The sequence below is a fragment of the Prionailurus bengalensis genome, chromosome B2 (assembly GCF_016509475.1).
Source record: "Prionailurus bengalensis isolate Pbe53 chromosome B2, Fcat_Pben_1.1_paternal_pri, whole genome shotgun sequence".
NCBI classification, from domain to species: Eukaryota; Metazoa; Chordata; class Mammalia; order Carnivora; family Felidae; genus Prionailurus; species Prionailurus bengalensis.
The window spans coordinates 70,976,790-70,994,714 of NC_057349.1; the positions used below are offsets into that span (position 1 = coordinate 70,976,790).

General features: G+C 39.3%; 1 protein-coding gene across 5 annotated transcripts in view; it reads right to left on the minus strand.

Moving 5' to 3' along the window:
- The window catches only part of HMGN3 (high mobility group nucleosomal binding domain 3), a 31,468-nt gene extending 14,773 nt beyond the window's left edge, over window positions 1–16,695 (minus strand). Inside the window, exon 1 of one of the 5 annotated variants that reach the window (XR_006298979.1) lies at window positions 16,430–16,633. Coding sequence is in view for 4 of the 5 variants with exons in the window: in XM_043591869.1 (XP_043447804.1) it covers window positions 16,430–16,444 (15 nt within the window). In the remaining variant the exon portion in view is untranslated. Of the gene's footprint in view, window positions 1–16,429 lie in introns of all 5 variants that reach the window. The other 4 variants (XM_043591869.1, XM_043591870.1, XM_043591871.1 and 1 more) reach the window with 4 other exon arrangements.
- Window positions 16,696–17,925: the final 1,230 nt, after the last annotated feature.

Below are 17,925 nucleotides of genomic sequence, written 5' to 3' on the forward strand. Positions count from 1 at the left end.
GATCTCAGATGTACTTCAACCTTCTGGGAGGCTGATGGGAAGGATGAGGCGAGTTAGATCTGAAGAATTCCAAGACAGAGGGGTTCTCAAATCATTTCCCAGGACAGAGCAAACTTATGCTAATCCAGTTTGAACCCAGAACCCATGGTCAAGAGAGTAAAGAACCATGGTCAAACAAAAAGGTCTCATTCACATATCTGAAGCTCCTTCAGCACCCAAGAGGCAAAGGTACTGAACTGAGAGCCAGCAAGGTGGGGAGGGGGGGAGAAGACATACACAGTGGCCAGATGCAAGGCCCAGCAGAGATTCTAGGAAGTTTGGAGTACCAGTGAGTGCTGATTTGAGGGCAAGGCGGCAGGACGGTGGATCACTGAACACCTGGTGACCAGATGGGGACAGAGAATCGGCATTAGAAGGCCTGAACTTTGGCAAAAACCAACAGGTAGTTGAACATCTTTGAATTCAAAATTCTGAAAATAAAAGTAGACTCATTGAAATAAAAAAAAATTAAAAAAAAAAAAAAACAACCTCTCAAAACAAACTCTAGACCAGGGACAGAAGAAATAGTAAATTGTCAGAGAGTGCTGAGGAATTAGCCCAGAATGCAACAAAGACCAATAAAGGAATAAACAATACGCAAGAGAGGATAGCAGATATGGTGGTTAATTGAGAAGCTCCAAATATACTTAACAGACATTTCAGAGGCCAGGAACAGAGGTACTAGTCATAAGTCTCCAGGTTGAAAGCTTATGCCAAGGAACAAAGTGGAAACAAAACAAATGGATACCATGAAACATGTTGTAGTAAAACTGTAGTAAAGTGAGAAAAATCTTAGAGTTATCGGAGTAAGGGGTGCCTGGGTGGCTGTTGGTTAAGCATCTGACTCTTGGTTTTGGCTCAGGTCATTATCTGGTGTTCCGTGAGATTGAGCCCTGTGTTGGGCTCTGTGCTGACAGCATGGAGCCTGCTTGGGATTCTCTCTCTCCCCTGCTCTCTCTACCTCTTCCCTGCATGCATGCTCTCTTTCTCTCAAAATAAATAAATAAACATTTAAAAAACATGTTATCAGAGTTAAAAGATGGATTATCTACAAAGAATTACTCAGTCGGTTAAGCGACCGACTTCGGCTCACGTCATGATCTCACAGTCCGTGAGATTGAGCCCCGCATTGGGCTCTGTGCTGACAGCTCAGAGCCTGGAGCCTGCTTCGGATTCTGTGTCTCCCTCTCTCACTGACCCTCCCTTGTTCATGCTCTGTCTCTCTCTGTCTCAAAAATAAATAAACATTAAAAAAAAAAGAGTGCTTAATTTCCTTACAAAGCTAGTGACTACCATACTGGATGGCACAGTTCTAGACCATAATAACCACAAAAAATGACAGGAGGATGAACAGATGAGAAGGTAAAGCATGCTAGGGTCCTGGTTTTATTCTGGAGGATGATACAGTCACAGAATCATTTAGACTTTGCTAAAATAAAATTTAAAGATAGCCATTAAAATTTTTAACATAAGAAACAGGATCTATAAACTTCCAAATCAAGAGGAGTGAAATTAAGCAATTATTATATTAATAAGGAAGGAAAAAAACAAATGACAAAAATAACACCCCACAAAATAAGTCATTAGAAAAAGTCCAAATACATTAGTAATCACAATATACCTAAACAAATTATACTTATCCATTATAATGTCAAGTGACAGGAAAAAACAGAATAATATATGCATATGACTACACTTTTACAAATTTTAAAACATGCACCAGTCAATATGAAGGATTTATATATGACATATATACCATAAAAGTATAAAATCATGGAATGGAAGGATACACAACAAATTCATGATAATGGTTACTTCTAGGGAGGCTGACAATGGGAAGGAGACCAAGGGAGGGGGGGGTTCTAAGGAAAACTGAACTTTACCTGCAACATTTTATTTTATTAAAAAGAAACCTGAAGCAAAATGATAACATTAAAATGTGTGAATTTGAGAGGTGGGTAAATGAGTATGTTATATTATTTTCTGGATTTTTCTGTATTTAAATTTTTTTCTCAAATAAAAATATTACCAATAATGAGAGAAAAAAAAAGAGGCAAACTTGTTCCATTAAGTCTAGTTTAACAGGGCCCTCACACAAATTCCATGACTAGGTTTACTCATAGCATTTTCTGCATTTCTTAAATGGCTTATAAACCTGGCTTATATACTGCCTCTTCCTTTTCTGTTCAAGACATATTCCGGGGCTCCTGGGCTCAGTCTGTGAAGTGTCCAACTTCAGCTCAGGTCATGATCTTGTGGTCCGTGAGTTTGAGCCCCATGTCAGGCTCTGTGCTGACAGCTCAGAGTCTGGAGCCTGCTTTGGATTCTGGGTCTCCCTCTCCCTCTGCCCCTCCCCCGCTCATGCTCTGTCTCTCTCAAAAATAAACAAACGTCAAAAAAAAATTTTTTTTAAGAAGACATATCATTCATAATTGTTTCATCTGATATGAAGGCTCTGGAGTGGGGCAAGATGGGAAGCCAAGGGCACTACCACAAGGATGCAGAGCTCTCCTTGGGCTAGCGTAGGAGAGCTGACGGGGAGCACAGATTCCTTCAGCAGCTGACCAACTGTTCCATCCCCATTCTTTCTTTACGCGGACATACCTCAGCCCCGCCCCTGAGGACACAAAAATGCATTGAGGGGACACAACTGCATTTTCCGGAAGACTAAACAGGACCAGCAGTCCTTTTAGGAAACCAAGAAAAGAAACTTGGAATTTTTATCCCACAGACAACCCATAAGGAATCAACAGGGAAAAACTCCCCAACTGCCGAGTTTCTCTTCCAATAAATAGCAGTTATCACTGGACTGAGGGGCACCAGTGGTGGCAGTGGTCAGAAGCCAAATTTTCTCTCTCCAAACTCAGGAAGATATCAGAGAAGATGGGAAATTCCTTATACCCTTCAACAGTTGCTTGGGAACAGTTCAAACAGCATGAGCCTGTGGACTTCTCACAGCAGAGAGATATGGAGGGTGTGGCAGACGGCTGGACGTGGTGAGGCTAGTACCCGGCTTGTGCCATGTTTCTTCTAAGCTACACAAGAGAAGAAAGGGGAGGGCTCGGGAGTCTCAGCAACAAATGCTGGGCCTTATGTCAAAGTTCCAAAAAGTCTTAATGATTGGTAAGTGTCGGCTCTCAGAGATTTTCTTCTAAGACTGAGAGACAAGGGCTATTGCTTTATAAGTGCACTACCTGAGAGCCTACAGTATCTATGCAATTCAAGCAATCATTTTCCAGCAGCCACAGAACAAATCCAGTCTCAACTCCTGGGTTGTCCATGCCAATGCAGGAAATTAGGGAGCAGATATAACAGTGCAAATAAACCAGTAATTACTTCTTTTAACCCAGGGAAGGTATTACTTTGAGGTGATTCTTCTCTAACTTGCTGGCCAGTATTTCTTTTTTAAAGTTTATTTTTTGAGAGAGAGAGAGAGACAGAGAGAGAGAGAGAGAGACAGAGTGCGAGCAGGGGATGGGCAGAGAAAGGGGGACAAAGGATCAGAAGCAGGCTCTGCGGGGACAGCAGAGAGACAGATGTAGGGCTCAAACTCATGAATCGTAGATCATGATCTGAGCTTAACCTACTGACGCTTAACCTACTGAGCCACCCAGGCACCCTGGCCAGTATTTTTTTTTTAATCTCTTTATCAAAATTTCTTTAAAAATTAATTTTATGTTTTCTGTTATAAACCCAAGGCTACAGGAAAGAAGCAGTCTAATAGTGAGCTGGTTAGCAGAGGAAATTCTGGGACAAAAAATCAAAGTAATCCACACAGAGAAATGTGCCCATAACTAACTCTTATCACTCTTCGGCTAAAATGAACACAGAACTCAACTTAAAAAAATTTTTTTTTTCAACGTTTATTTATTTTTGGGACAGAGAGAGACAGAGCATGAACGGGGGAGGGGCAGAGAGAGAGAGAGACACAGAATCAGAAACAGGCTCCAGGCTCTGAGCCATCAGCCCAGAGCCCGACGCGGGGCTCGAACTCACGGACCGCGAGATCGTGACCTGGCTGAAGTCGGACGCTTAACCGACTGCGCCACCCAGGTGCCCCAGAACTCAACTTTTTAACACAGTGTGAATTCCCCCCCACTTCCTCAAATGGGGGGCAATGCCCATGAAATTCTGGAGGTTTTTAAAAATAACAGGTAGTTCTCCTAAATTCAAATATTCCTATGACACATGAAACAGATACTAAAATATTGATTCAAAGCCACAGGATCATTATTTAACATTAGCATGATTGTTTTTCATTCATCCCATAGGCCTATGTTTGGGATCCTCCAATACTTCACTGCTTTGTAAAATAATCTTTAAAAACCCAATACTTACAACTGAGAGATCATTTTAAGAGGATTAATAATCAAACTAATATTACATTTCTCTGCTACCTCCTTCCTTGCTTATGTCTGTTAATTTCATCAACTTATATAAATCCAAATTGCAGTTATTAATGTCATGTCAGGCCAGTATGTCTTCCCCAAATTTTATTTTGTTGTTAGAGATAAAAATAATTGAGTTAAAAACTCTGCTTTAGAAGACTTTGGATGAACTGAAATAAATAGCAACTATCTCTTTTCTGAGGGATACTTTTAGGGAAAATATCTCACATTGTATTCAGGTACAAAAGATAACCAAAAATAAAGAATAAGCCATGTTCTAGGATGTTCAGTGAAATTTTATTAGCATAAATATATATATAATGCAATAACGGAAGTATATCTTTAATGAAATAGTCTTAAATATTTCACACATCTCCTTGGTCTGAATTGCCTCTTCTACCCGAGTTACGTTTTTCATGTGAGTTGTACTGCATCAATGGGAAAGCACCTGGTTGAAGTCAGAAGCCTGAATTCCAGTGTGGCTCACATCTCACTTCCCTGTGCCCAAGTTTCTTCATGAGTACAAGTGAAAGAGACAAGGGACCAAGAGGAATAATAATAATAACAAACAATGTATACTGCACTTATGTGCAAGGCAATGATCTAAATGTTTTAAACCTCACCACAATCCTGTAAAGTTGATAAACTAGCATCATATCCATTTTATAAATGAGGAATTGAGACCAGAGAGGTTAAGTAACTTGCTCCAGATTACCCAGCTGGTAAACTTGCCTGTAAGTGAAGACCTGGGATTTAAACCGAAGTAGGCTGGTTCGGAGTTCATTCTCTCTCTCTCTCTCTCTCTTTAAGTAGGCTCTATGCCCAGCATGGAGCCCAATGTGGGCCTTGAACTCATGATCCTGAGATGGAGACCTGAGCTGAGATCAAGAATAGGACGCTTAACTGATGAACAACCCAGGTGTCCTCAGAGTTCATTCCCTTAACTACTACAACACGCAGACTGATTTGTTAGTTTTCCAAATTTAAAAATTAGGTGCAGATCTAGGATGCTAGAAGAGCAAAGGGTTTCCAGATTGGGAAATATTTTAATCTATAGATGTAGCCAACAAACACATAATATGTAGTGGAGTGTTTCCTATTTCTCCCTCACTGGTGAGCCTCTTGGAATAACAATAAACAATGTCCCATTAAAAATACTGTATGTTGAGATGCACATAAATGTACTATTCTGGGTTTCTAAACGGTTACATACACAGATAAAAGTATTTTTATCTATTAAAACAATCAATTTTTGTAGAACTTTACATTTTTCTTTTTTCTTTTAATGTCTTTATTTATTTTTGAGACAGAGAGAGACAGAGCATGAGCGGGGGAGGGGCAGAAAGAGAGGGAGACACAGAATCTGAAGCAGGCTCCAGGCTCTGAGCTGTCTGCACAGAGCCTGATGTGGGGCTCAAACTCACGGACTGTGAGATCATGACCTGAGCTGAAGTCGGTGGCTCAATGGAATGAGCTACCCAGGTGCCCCGCTCTTTACATTTTCAATGTACTTTTACATTGTTGTTGTATTTGGTCCTCTCAATAGCATGGGAATACAGAGGTGTGACCTTAAGAGTCCCATTTTACAGATGAAAAGTAGAAGTTCAAAGAGTCAAGTGACTTTCCCCTTCTAAAGAGTGGTGGAGTCCACACTACACCCAAGCCTTCCAACTTTTATACCAGGGATCTTTCCAGATGGTTACTTTATTTTCCTATTTGCCCTGGTATGAATTAATTTCTAGCAAATGGTAAGCACAGTTACGATGTCCTTGTATTTTTGCAAAACTAATCAGCTAGCTCTGATGTGACTGACCTGTGGCCACAAAAAAGGGGGATAATAAAATTAAAAATTATAACTAAGAGGTAAAGGAAAGCCATGAGAAGTAGAAAGAATAGAGTTTTAAAAAATTTATTATATGGAATGTAGAACTTCAGAAGGAGCCTTCAAAGCTTCACATTTTGACCACCTCAAATCTTTGGTATGTTTATCGCCCACATACGCCACGCTTAATACTCATGATTTCCTACAAAATAGAATTCTGCCCAGTATTGTAAAAAAAAAAAAAAAAAACACAGCTTATATCCGCAAAGAAAAAAAAAGAGAAAGAGAAAAAAAGAAAAATAAATAAGGAACCCAGGGTAGACTTTGTATTTATCTTTGCATGGGGTCACATAATCAAATTATAATTTTAAACTAATATCACTTTATAGTATACCTTTTAAAAACAAATTTTGTGGGGAGCCTGGGTGGCTTGGTTGGTTGAGCCTCTAACTTCAGCTCAGGTCATGATCTCATAGTTTGTGAGCATGGAGCCTGCTTGGGATTCTTTCTCTTTCTCTCTCTCTCTTTCTTTCTCTCTCTGTATCCTCCTTTCCCTCTTCCCCTTCCCTGCTTGGACTCTGTCTCTCTGTCTCTCTCTCAAAAATAAACAAACATTAAATTAAAAAAATAAATGTAATTAAACATTAAATAATTGGTAAACCAGAACTCTGAAATAAAAATCCACTCAGTCCTAGGTTCAATAGATTTTCCAAATTATAAATCTATTCTATTCAAAGAGTTCCCAAAACAAAAGCACCGGCTCATTTTTTAAACCCAATGCTTAAGTAATGGTAATGTAATATTTACGTTGCAACCTCTCAATATATTGTATAATATACAAGTGTACTTATGTATTTCTGATCACAGGGGAGTATCTCTATTAGCCTATATAGAACAAATTAATGAAGACAATATATCTTGGAAATAGTAAATCCAGCAGTTTATTGTAATTTGAAGAAACACTGAATCTTAGACTTTCAACACTCAAAGATATTAATACTTGGGTGAGGAAATTGTGCATGTATACATATATATCTTATATATGGCTCTACAGTCTATTAGTTACTGGCATACCAGAGCCTTCACGATAATGTATGTGCCTCTCTCAGAAGCAGAGGCCTGACCCTGAGGCCAACCTTAGGGCATGATCATAAATAATAAATACTTCTTGGGTAACTTGTACTGGCACCTAGAAAAAATGGCCATCAGCCTATGTCTATTAATAAAGACAACATTTTAATCAAAGGAACATTTACGTATTTATATAACTCTTGATTTTTCCTTGTTTCATTCATTGGGCATCTTAGTTTAAGTAAAACTACATGAGGTTCCTAGATACAAACATTTATGGGACGTACTGTGGTGTAATGGTTAAGAGCAAAATTCTTGGGTAAAGAGGGTTGGGTTAGAATTCCTGGATCTATTACCTCCTAGCTGTGTGACCTGGGGGGAATTCCTTAATCTTACTAAATCCCAATATTCTCTTCTGTGTATGAGAAAGGCTGTAGGGCTCGGCGGTTAAAAGCACAGGCTTTGGAGCCAGACTGCCAGGACTGCATCCCAGCTGGGCCATTTCTTATCATGGGGGCCTTCTGTGAGACCACAGTCTGAAGAGTACATACCTTACTGGGTGGTTGGGAGGGTTCGGTTCATTAATGCAGAGTGCTCAGAACAGTGCCTGAGTTCCAGAAAGCCATCTAAATGTTAGTTATCGTGGCTGTAGTTACCGTATCTGTGAGATGAGAATAGCCTCACATAACTGTTGTGAGAATAACATGAAATAATATGAAATTACCCCATAATACTTCCCATATATGTTTGTTTCTAGTAGCTTCACATACTTGGGTTTAAACTAATGAATGTAAAGCATATAATAGCTAAGGTCTGGTACATCCAGGCGTTTAATAAATGGTAGCTATTTAAATTTTAATAGTAATAAATGTATTTATATGTTGTTACTGCTGTGTTTCCCTTGAAATATTAAATTTGCAACTCATTTTGAAATTTAAAACTGTTTTTTCTATTTCCCGACTTCTGAATAGTGTATCATTTACTTTAAGTGTGATCAAATATGCATTTGCCTTAGGCATCTCTAAATGGCCATTTCTGAATGTGTCCACAAGATATAATAACACTGGACTCAATAAATACCATGACCAGGAACCAATACTTGATTTGACTGAACTCTTCTAAGAAGACAGTGAAATGTACAAAAAATAAGCAGCCAGTGAAAAAGGAATTCAACATTTTGATTTGGTTTGTTATCTTCAACACTGATTTTTAAATTACTCAGGAGACTAACATCATATTTCAACATACTAGGTACTGTGAAAGCAGACAGCTTAAATGGTGTTTATTTCAGTCACCATTTCCAAATTGTACCCTGCAGGGAAGTGGAATATATTTAACTTGGGTATAAACAAAAGCAGTGTTTTAGGTGGAAAGTATAGGAAAAGAGGATCACTTGATAACTGATTTGCCAAGGGAATTTTAATGTTATATGGAGATATTTTTAAACATATTTTTTCTTTGAGAAAACACAACCCTGTAAAAATGCACCAGATTAAAGCTTATATTCCTTCAAAAACACTACATTTGTTATTCAGTTGTTGAACATCTATTTCTGTAACTGCAGTTAATTAAACTGTGCGATCTACCTGTTCCCTATCCACACTGTGTGCCATTTTATCCTCCTACCAAATGGAAGCATGGTGCTTATTTATTATTATTTCACTGTAGTTCTCTGAATAATTGAAAATATCATTATCACAATAAGGAACACCCCATGTGTTCTACACATGGCAAGTGCTATGCGAAGTACTCTGCATTCACAATCTCATTTAATTTCTCCAACAACCCAATGAGGTAAAGAATATTTGTATCCCAGTTTGATAGACAAGAAAACTGAGTCTTAGAGAATTAGGAACTTACAAGTTTAGGGGGAAGTGAAGTAATGTGCCCTAAATCATACAGCCAGTAAACGGTACATGTCAGAACCCTACTGGACTACCTCCTCAACAAACATATGAAATAATTAAACTTACTACTTTCTTCCCTTGGAAATGATTCACTCATGCACTTGTTCAACAAATAGTTATACTACTTGTGCTAGGTGCATGGGATATGAGAAACATCAGAGCCATCAAATATTTCACAGTCAAGTCAAATTAGGAAGATTACAAAGTTAAATCTAAATTAGGTAATCAAACAATGTGTCCCAATTTAGAAACATGGTGCTTATCAGACAACTACCTTTAAAATAGAAGAGAGTAAAAAAATAAAAATAAAAATACAAGACAGTAGTTAAAAGAAAGGCACTAATGAGGGAGGGTAGTTACTGCATACAATCTAATCTCAACTGTTAACAGGCCTTGAATTTAACTTCCTCATATTTCAAAGAAAGCAAGACTGCACAGAAAAACCAATGACAGATCACCTTTAATAACAAACTAGCACTGATCCTCTTGAGATTTAAAAAAAAAAAAAAACAAAAAACAACCTATCACCTTCAACCCTTTTAACCAAACAATTTCTTGTCAGTATTTTTTCTCTGGACATGTGGTCTGGCCAAACCTTTCAATGCTTTTATCTTTTCTTGTGGCTCATTATCATTTCTTGCCATAAATTATAAATATTTACATGTGTATACTACCTACCCTATCAGACTAAAGGATCCTTAAAAATAGGGGCATTTACTCATTCACTTCAAAAAGGGTTGGAAAAAAATCCAATTCACTTATTCTCCCAACATGATAATACTCTGCATAAAGTATGATGCAGGTGATACTCAATAAATGTTTATTTAACATGGAATGAGTGAATGAATGAATAAAATGTACAACCCTGCCATTTTGGAGCCTTTACTCAAACATAGGTACCATCTCAATATTAACTCAATTAAACTCAGTAAGCATCTGGATGGCACACTACCCGTAGTTAGACCCTTTCATATTCATACTGGAAACCTCAGTATGTTAAAAAGGCTATTCACCCCAGATTGATTTACAGATTCAATTCAATCCCTATTAAAGTCAAGGGAGGTATTTTTGTAGAAGTTTATAAGCTGATTCTAAAATTTATATGGAAATGCAAAGAATACAATAGACACAACAATTCTGAAAAAGAAGAAGAAAGCTGGAGGACTGACACTACCAGATTTCAAATCTTACTCTAAAACCATAGTAAGCAAGATAATGCAGTACGGATCTAAGGACAGGCATATAGACAATGGAATATCACTGACAGCCCAGAAAGAAACCTTTACATTTAAGATGAACCGATTTTCCACCAGAGTACCTAAGCAATTTAGTGGCAAACGAATAGTCTTTTCAACAACTGGTGCTGGGAAAACTGGCTATCAACATGCCAAAAAATAAAAAAAGAGAGAGAGAAAGAGAGTTTAAACCCTTATCTCACGCTAGGTACAATATTAACTCAAAGTGGATCATAGAACCAAATATAAGAGCTAAAACTATAAAGCTTTATGAGAAAATAATTGTGACTCTGCATCAGGCAAAGATTTATTAAACATGACACTAAATGGATTTATCAAAATTAAAAAAACCATCTGTTTTTCCAAATTTTAAAAAGCCACAGATTGGAAGAAAATATCTACAAATCACATAGCTGATAAAGGCCCTGTGTTAGAATATTTAAAGAACTCTAACAACTCAATAAGAAACAACCCAATTAAAAACCGGGCAAAAACATCTGAATAGACATTTCACCTAAGACATACATTATGCTAGTAAGCACACAAAAAGATGCTCATCATCATTAGTTATTATGGAGATACAAATTAAATTTATTAGAATGGCTATAAGCATAAAAAGTGACAATATCAGGAGCACCTGGGTGGCTCAGTCGGTTGAGTGTCTGGCTTTGGCTCAGGTCATGATCTCACGGTTCAGGAGTTTGCCCGCATCAGGCTCACTGCTGTCAGCATGAAGCCTGCTTTGGATCCTCTGTCCCCGCTCTCTCTGACCCTCCCCCACTTTTACTCTCTCAAAAATAAATACAAACCTTACAAACCTTACAAAGAAAAAAACTAAACTAAAACTGACAATATCAGTGATGTTGAAACACTGGAACCCTCATCCGTTGATGGTATGTACAATCACTTTGGAAGACAGTTTGGAAGTTACCTAAACGTTAAAAATAGACTTTCAAACCACCCACCAGTTCTACAGTTAGGAAAGTTCCCAGGACAGATGAAAATGTGCCCATGAAAGACTTACATATAAATATTCACAGCAGCGTTATTCATAATAACTAAAACCTGGAACAATCCAAATGTCCATCCATTTGTGAAAGGATGAACAATGGATGATCACTGGGCAACAGAAAAGAACGAAATTCTGATTCATGCTAGAACACATATGGACCTCGGAAACATTATGCTGAAAGAAACCAGACACAAAAGACTACATGTTGGGGGCGCCTGGGTGGCGCAGTCGGTTAAGCGTCCGACTTCAGCCAGGTCACGATCTTGCGGTCCGTGAGTTCGAGCCCCGCGTCGGGCTCTGGGCTGATGGCTCAGAGCCTGGAGCCTGTTTCCGATTCTGTGTCTCCCTCTCTCTCTGCCCTTCCCCCGTTCATGCTCTGTCTCTCTCTGTCCCAAAAATAAATAAACGTTGAAAAAAAAAAAAATTAAAAAAAAAAAAAAAAAAAGACTACATGTTGTTTGATTCCTTTTATGTAAAATTTCCAGAAAAGGCAAATCTCAGTAGATTCGTGGTTGCCTAGGACTGGGGTGGGAGCAGGGACTGGCTGTAAAAAACTTGAGAAACCTTTCTCCAGTGATGGAAATGGCTCAAAACTGGATTATGGTAATGTCATACAACTCTATAAATGTATGTAAAATTACTGATTTGCATAGATGAATGGACATTATGGGAAGTAGATCATACCTCCAATAAAGCTTTTTTTAAAAAATATTTATTTATTTTTGAGAGAGACAGAGACAGAATGCGAGTGGGTTAGGGGCAGAGAGAGACACACACACAGAATCTGAAGCTGGCTCCAGGCTCTGAGCAGTCAGCACAGACCCCGATGTGGGGCTTGAACTCACGAGCTGTGAGATCATGACCTGAGCTGAAGTCAGACGTTCAACCAACTGAGCCACCTAGGCACCCCAAGCTTTTTTTTTTTTTTTAAAGTAAATTATATTCCCATCCATATAGCCTGACTGCTGCTAGAGTGTCAGTACAATGCAGCACTTAGCAGTGATACTTATAATCTTTTTTACCAGACTGGTTTTTTAAAAAATCACATCTCCTTATTCTTAATAATATACATTTCTTTGATTTCTAGCAAATCTAAACATTTCATCTATTTGGGTCTGCTAGTTTCTAAATATACATCTTTCCCATAAGAACATGTGAGACTCTTTTATATTTTTAAACTAGCAAACTTTTTTCGGTGATCTGTGGTACAAATATTTTTTCCCAGTTTTTCGTAAGTTTTTAGATTTTATTAACAATAGGTTTTTCTTTTTGTCATACAGAAATATTCATTTTCATGTAGTCACATTCATCTGTATTTTCACTTCCAGAGTCTGTCTCTGGTGTTTTGACATGTGATATTCTTTTGAAACATTAATCAGAAACCTTGAATATTGTTAGTTAATCATCCTCCGTGCCAAGCCCAGCACTATCGGGCCTTTCTACTTTAAGAGAAAAAAACCCTAATTTCAAATTTCAAAGCTAGAGGCAGACAGCCTTTTCTTCCTTAAGCCTTTAAGTGTATAAAGAAACACGAATGTTTATACCCCAAATTCATGGACAACTGCCTCATTAGAGAACTTCTGATGTGATACACTAGATATTTCCAATAGTTCTAGTGATGAGATACTGGAAAAATAAAAAGAAGGATGTGAAAATGTGTTTGCTGTTGCTAATCATGCCAGGCTATGACTCTAGGCCTCACTGGCTGATGCCTCTTTGTAGGACATCATATCATCATATAACAATGTGACCAGTGTAGGCATTCATGGATGTCTGACCAGAACACTCTAGAACTCAGTCACTCATTATCTCACAACCACTGCATTCATGCATATTATCATTTTCCTTGCTATGTCACTCACTATTAATAGATGGTGAATGACCCATCACCCATTAGGTAATAAATACAGGAAACTGAATTTCATTCTTATTTTACAAACTCAGAAGGAGATTTAATGCTAACGAAAGAATTCCTTATTGTTGAGTGCTTCAAAAAATTCTACAGCAGTTATAAAAAAAAACACCTATTTGGTTTAACATAGCTATAACTATCACACAAAGAGATAAAACAAAGATATGATTAAGAAATAAAAGAACATTTTATATTAATGTGGATATTATGGCTTTTAAGTTGTATAGCTGGTTAAGAAATAATCAGAAGAGGCATTGAAATGCCGGATAACAGAAAATGACTGTTTTTCTCTGTATATATTTGAGTCCCACCCACCCTTGCAAGACCAGCCCAAATTCAACCTTTTTTCCCTATCAATTCTACAGCATTTAGAATCTATACCTATACTATATATTCTGGCACATATATACAGTCTTAACATTATTCAAGTGTTTAGTGCCTGTCACTCTTATCATCTTCAATGAATTAAATATAAGTTCCATGAGAGCAAACTATGTATCCCTACGACATTAAAGCAGTGGTAGGATTCCAGATCCTACACTACAGAACAGCCTAAACAGGTGTTCATTAAATAACTTTTCTTGATTTCCGGGAAGTGTTGAAAAAAAAGGGCCAAGATGGAGAAAAAAAAAGGTATTGTGGGCACTTTCCTCAAATGTATTATAATGTAGAACAGGCAGTCCCTTTAGTCAAGAAAAATAATGTGGAGTAGTATGTAAATGCTTTAGCAGTTGCCCCAGCTTTACATATCTCAAAAAGCTAGGCACAGATTGTTTTCAGTTCTTCTCTTTGCATCCAGGCAGGCTTTACCTAAAGATAGTGCTTTCCAATGTAAGCTCCAACAAACTCCAGGATTCTATGAGGCAGCTCTAAGGTCTGACTGATAGATGGGATGGCCACGTTAGCTATGTTTAATTTGTGGCTGCTTCTTTTCAGGTATCAACTTTGGGCTCCAGGTATAAATGAGGAGCCTTCTTACTAATCAAGGACAGTTTTTCCATCTCTAAAGAATACTCTGATGTCCTGAGGGATGACATTCAGGTACTTGTACACAGGTTTGTCTCTAGTCCCAGGATGGCTGGCTAGCTTCTTCACAGGGGTGCTCCCTGCCTTCCAGGGAAATAAAACAATAACCAAAAGACAGTTCCTCTACTGTAATTCTTTTCTTCCCTACTGTTTCCTTTAGAAAGGTGGACAGCAAGGGAAGGTAAGAATGATTTCACCAATTCTGGCCCTTTAACAACAAGGACTCCAGCACATCAGGGTCCATTATAATAATGGGTTTTGTGCATATCTAAGTTACTGTTCATTTAAATTTGTTAATAATTCTCAGGAAAGGGGAAGGCACCATTCACTCTGTAAGGATGTGACTCTACTAGAATTCCCAACCCTGTCACTGAACCTCAGATAAAATGCTGAAAATAGTGGCCATCATTTTAAATATCTTAGTTCTAGTAAAACAGGGCTAGAAAAACAATACTTTCATAAACATTAACTTTAAATAATGAATCTCAAATATTAGTAAATGCCATCCATTTTCTAGGGCTGGGAATCTCTGCATTTCCTAAATTCCTCTTCACCTACCACCACTAAATGAAAAGAATGAGTGAATAATGTTTGAAAGTAAGGACGCTGAACCTACAGTATCTAATTAAACCTTGGTTACTAGCAATTGGTTGGTGAAATGTTGGGTAACTCATGTCTCTAAGCCCTAGTTCAATGGGGTGTACTGAGGAGTAAATGAAATCACGCAAGCCAAATTCTTCCCACAATATGAAGCACATAGTATGTGCACGATAAACTCTAAGAAAAAAAAACACTTTCGTTATATTTGTTAAAAAGTGGCGACAAGTTTCCACCAAATTCTTAGTAATGGTAGGTAAGAAAGCAAAACCTTCTGTATTTTTAAAACTTCAATATTTTAAAGTAACGCATTCATTTACACCAATCAGTCCACAGTTTTTAATTGATAATGCAGGATATTATTTGTAATTTTGCCTCAAATTTAATACACTCACTGGCTCACACTGCTGGCAGGCGGTGGGAGGGTGCAAAGCATTTTCTCAGAACAGCCGCCACACACCGGTTTTCTCAGGGTGGAGGCAAGCCTTCCCTTCCCTCCCCGGGACAATGACGGGGTCCGAGCCCGGCACCTACGGAAACGTGCGCCGCGGTGTGCGATACTTGGTGTCCGCGACCCGCGCGGAATAGTCCAAAAGGAACCGAAGCCGAGACGAAAATGATCCCAGTTCCCGGTGAGCACTGAGGGACTTGGGAGCTCGCGCGCCCCGCCTTGCCCGACTGAGGGTGGGCTTGGGTCGCCAGAGTGGACCCGGTGGCCCCTGACCTTGGCAGCCAGAGTGGGCGCCACTGGCGCCGTCCCGTCCGATGCGTGGCTAACTCCGCCGCTCCCGCCGCGAACTGCGGGCAGGTCCCGGCAGCCCGGCCCCGCCTGCGCCGTCCCCAGCCCTGATTGACACTGGAGTTGGTACATACGGGTCTGCAGCGGAGGCGAGCAGGGGGGTGAGTGCTATTTTAAACATGGCTTTCCCTCTCTCTTGGCCTCAGAGCCAACGCGGCGCGCCCAGCCGTGGGCTAGGCCCACCTGGGAATAACCCCAACATCTGCCCGACTTATTTATTTTTTTCGATCTCTCTATGCATGGACTTGTTTTCCCCCAATCACTGCTTTTCCACAACCCGGCAGTTTCAAAGAGGAAACTCCCCTCCTGGAAAGGGGAATGGAAAGCGCTTTTGCTTCTTCTTGTTAGAAGGTGGAAACCATTCCAGTTACCAGGAGTTCAAAAAAGAAGGGAAGCGGCGTCGCTGGAGAGAAAGTAACATTCAGAAATCCTTGGGGACCGAGGGAGGAAGGGAGGGAAGGAGGAATGTCTGCAACAGGCATCTGAAAACAAGCGTGGAGAAGCAAAAAGATTCGCAAACCCGGAGTTACTACCAAGTGCATTCCGCGCAATCCATTGCAATGACAAGATCTGCTGTAAGCACAATTTGAAGGCCTTTGAAATCTTTTTGGTGAGACTTACCTTTCTCTTCGGCATAATGACTACGTTCGTGCAGCTAAAAAGTAAAGCAACGGGGTGGAACTGCAGACACCGCCGCTGGATGCTGCCGCTGCCCCTGCAGCTGCTCACGCGCAGGGCACAGCGGACCCGGCCTCTCCGACCTGCACCTCCGCGGCTCCCTCCAGGGGCCCTCTACTCGCTCGTCTCCTCGCTCACCCAATGAGGAGCCCCGGCAGCCGGCCGCGAGGCCCCATTGGCTGCGGCAACATTCTAAATTCCACGAGGGCACGCCCACCTCCGCGCACACGGTAAGCGCTGTTGTAGTTTCCACTTCATCGAAAAAAATCTGCCTGGTGACTGGGCATGCCCAGTTCAACTAGTAACCTCCAAGCTACGGGGTCCTGGAGTTTCATTGTTTTCCTGCTCTCTTTTTGGATTGTGTCACTAGAAACAGCGTGGGCCTTTAGAGACAGGAAAAAGAGTAAGGATGGACACATTAACTTTATAGTGTAAGTATACGCACAGCAGGCACTTTATAGGTTTCCTACCCATAAAGGCTCGTAATGAATGTTACGTGATGGAGACCTGTAAGAGAGGGAAGATACCCTGTTCTGGAAGAGTGGCAATTTCTAAGGGTCTCAGCTTCCCGTTCTAGATATCTAGTGACAATAATCTCTAAAATTACTTAGTTTTAATATCTTAAAATCTGTGATTACAAATCACTAATTCAGTCAACTTCAAAAAAAAATTTGTTTAATGTTTACTTATATTTGAGAGAGACAGAAAGACAGAGTGTGAGCTGGGGAGGGGCAGAGACAGAATCTGATGTAGGCTTCAGGCTCTGAGCTATCAACACAGAGCCCTATTGGGGACTTGAACTCATGAACTGAACTCATGAATGGTGAGATCATGACCTGAGCAGAAGTCTGAGTCTTCACCAACTGAGCCACCCAGGCACACCTTAAAAAAAATTTTTTTTAAATGTTCATTTTAATTCAGCCAACTTCAAACTAGGCTCAAAGATGAATAGGATATATTTGTTATGGAAATCAGAAAAAGAATGAACAAGGTCAGAACAGATTATTTTACATTTGAAACATTTAAATAAGCATATTTAAAATATACATATTTTAATGTTTCTCAAAGTTCTGCAAGGCATTAAACAGGCTTTGCAGAAACACTTCCGAATTTATTTTATGTGATCAGTTTTACCCTGATACCAAAACTGGTATAAGACCTCAGAAGAAAAGAGAGCTAGAGACTGATATCCTTTATAAACATAGACACAAAAATCTTGAACAAAATTTTAGTAAATCAAACCCAACAGCATTTAAAATGATAAGACATCATGACCAGTGAGGTTTATCCTAGGAATTCAAAGTTGGTTCAACATCTGAAAACCAATCAGTGTAATTCACCATAATAATAGAATAAAGGAAAAAAACCAATATGATCATTTCAGCAGATACAGGAAAGCACTAGTGAATGGGTGAGCAAATTATGGTAACCATATACAA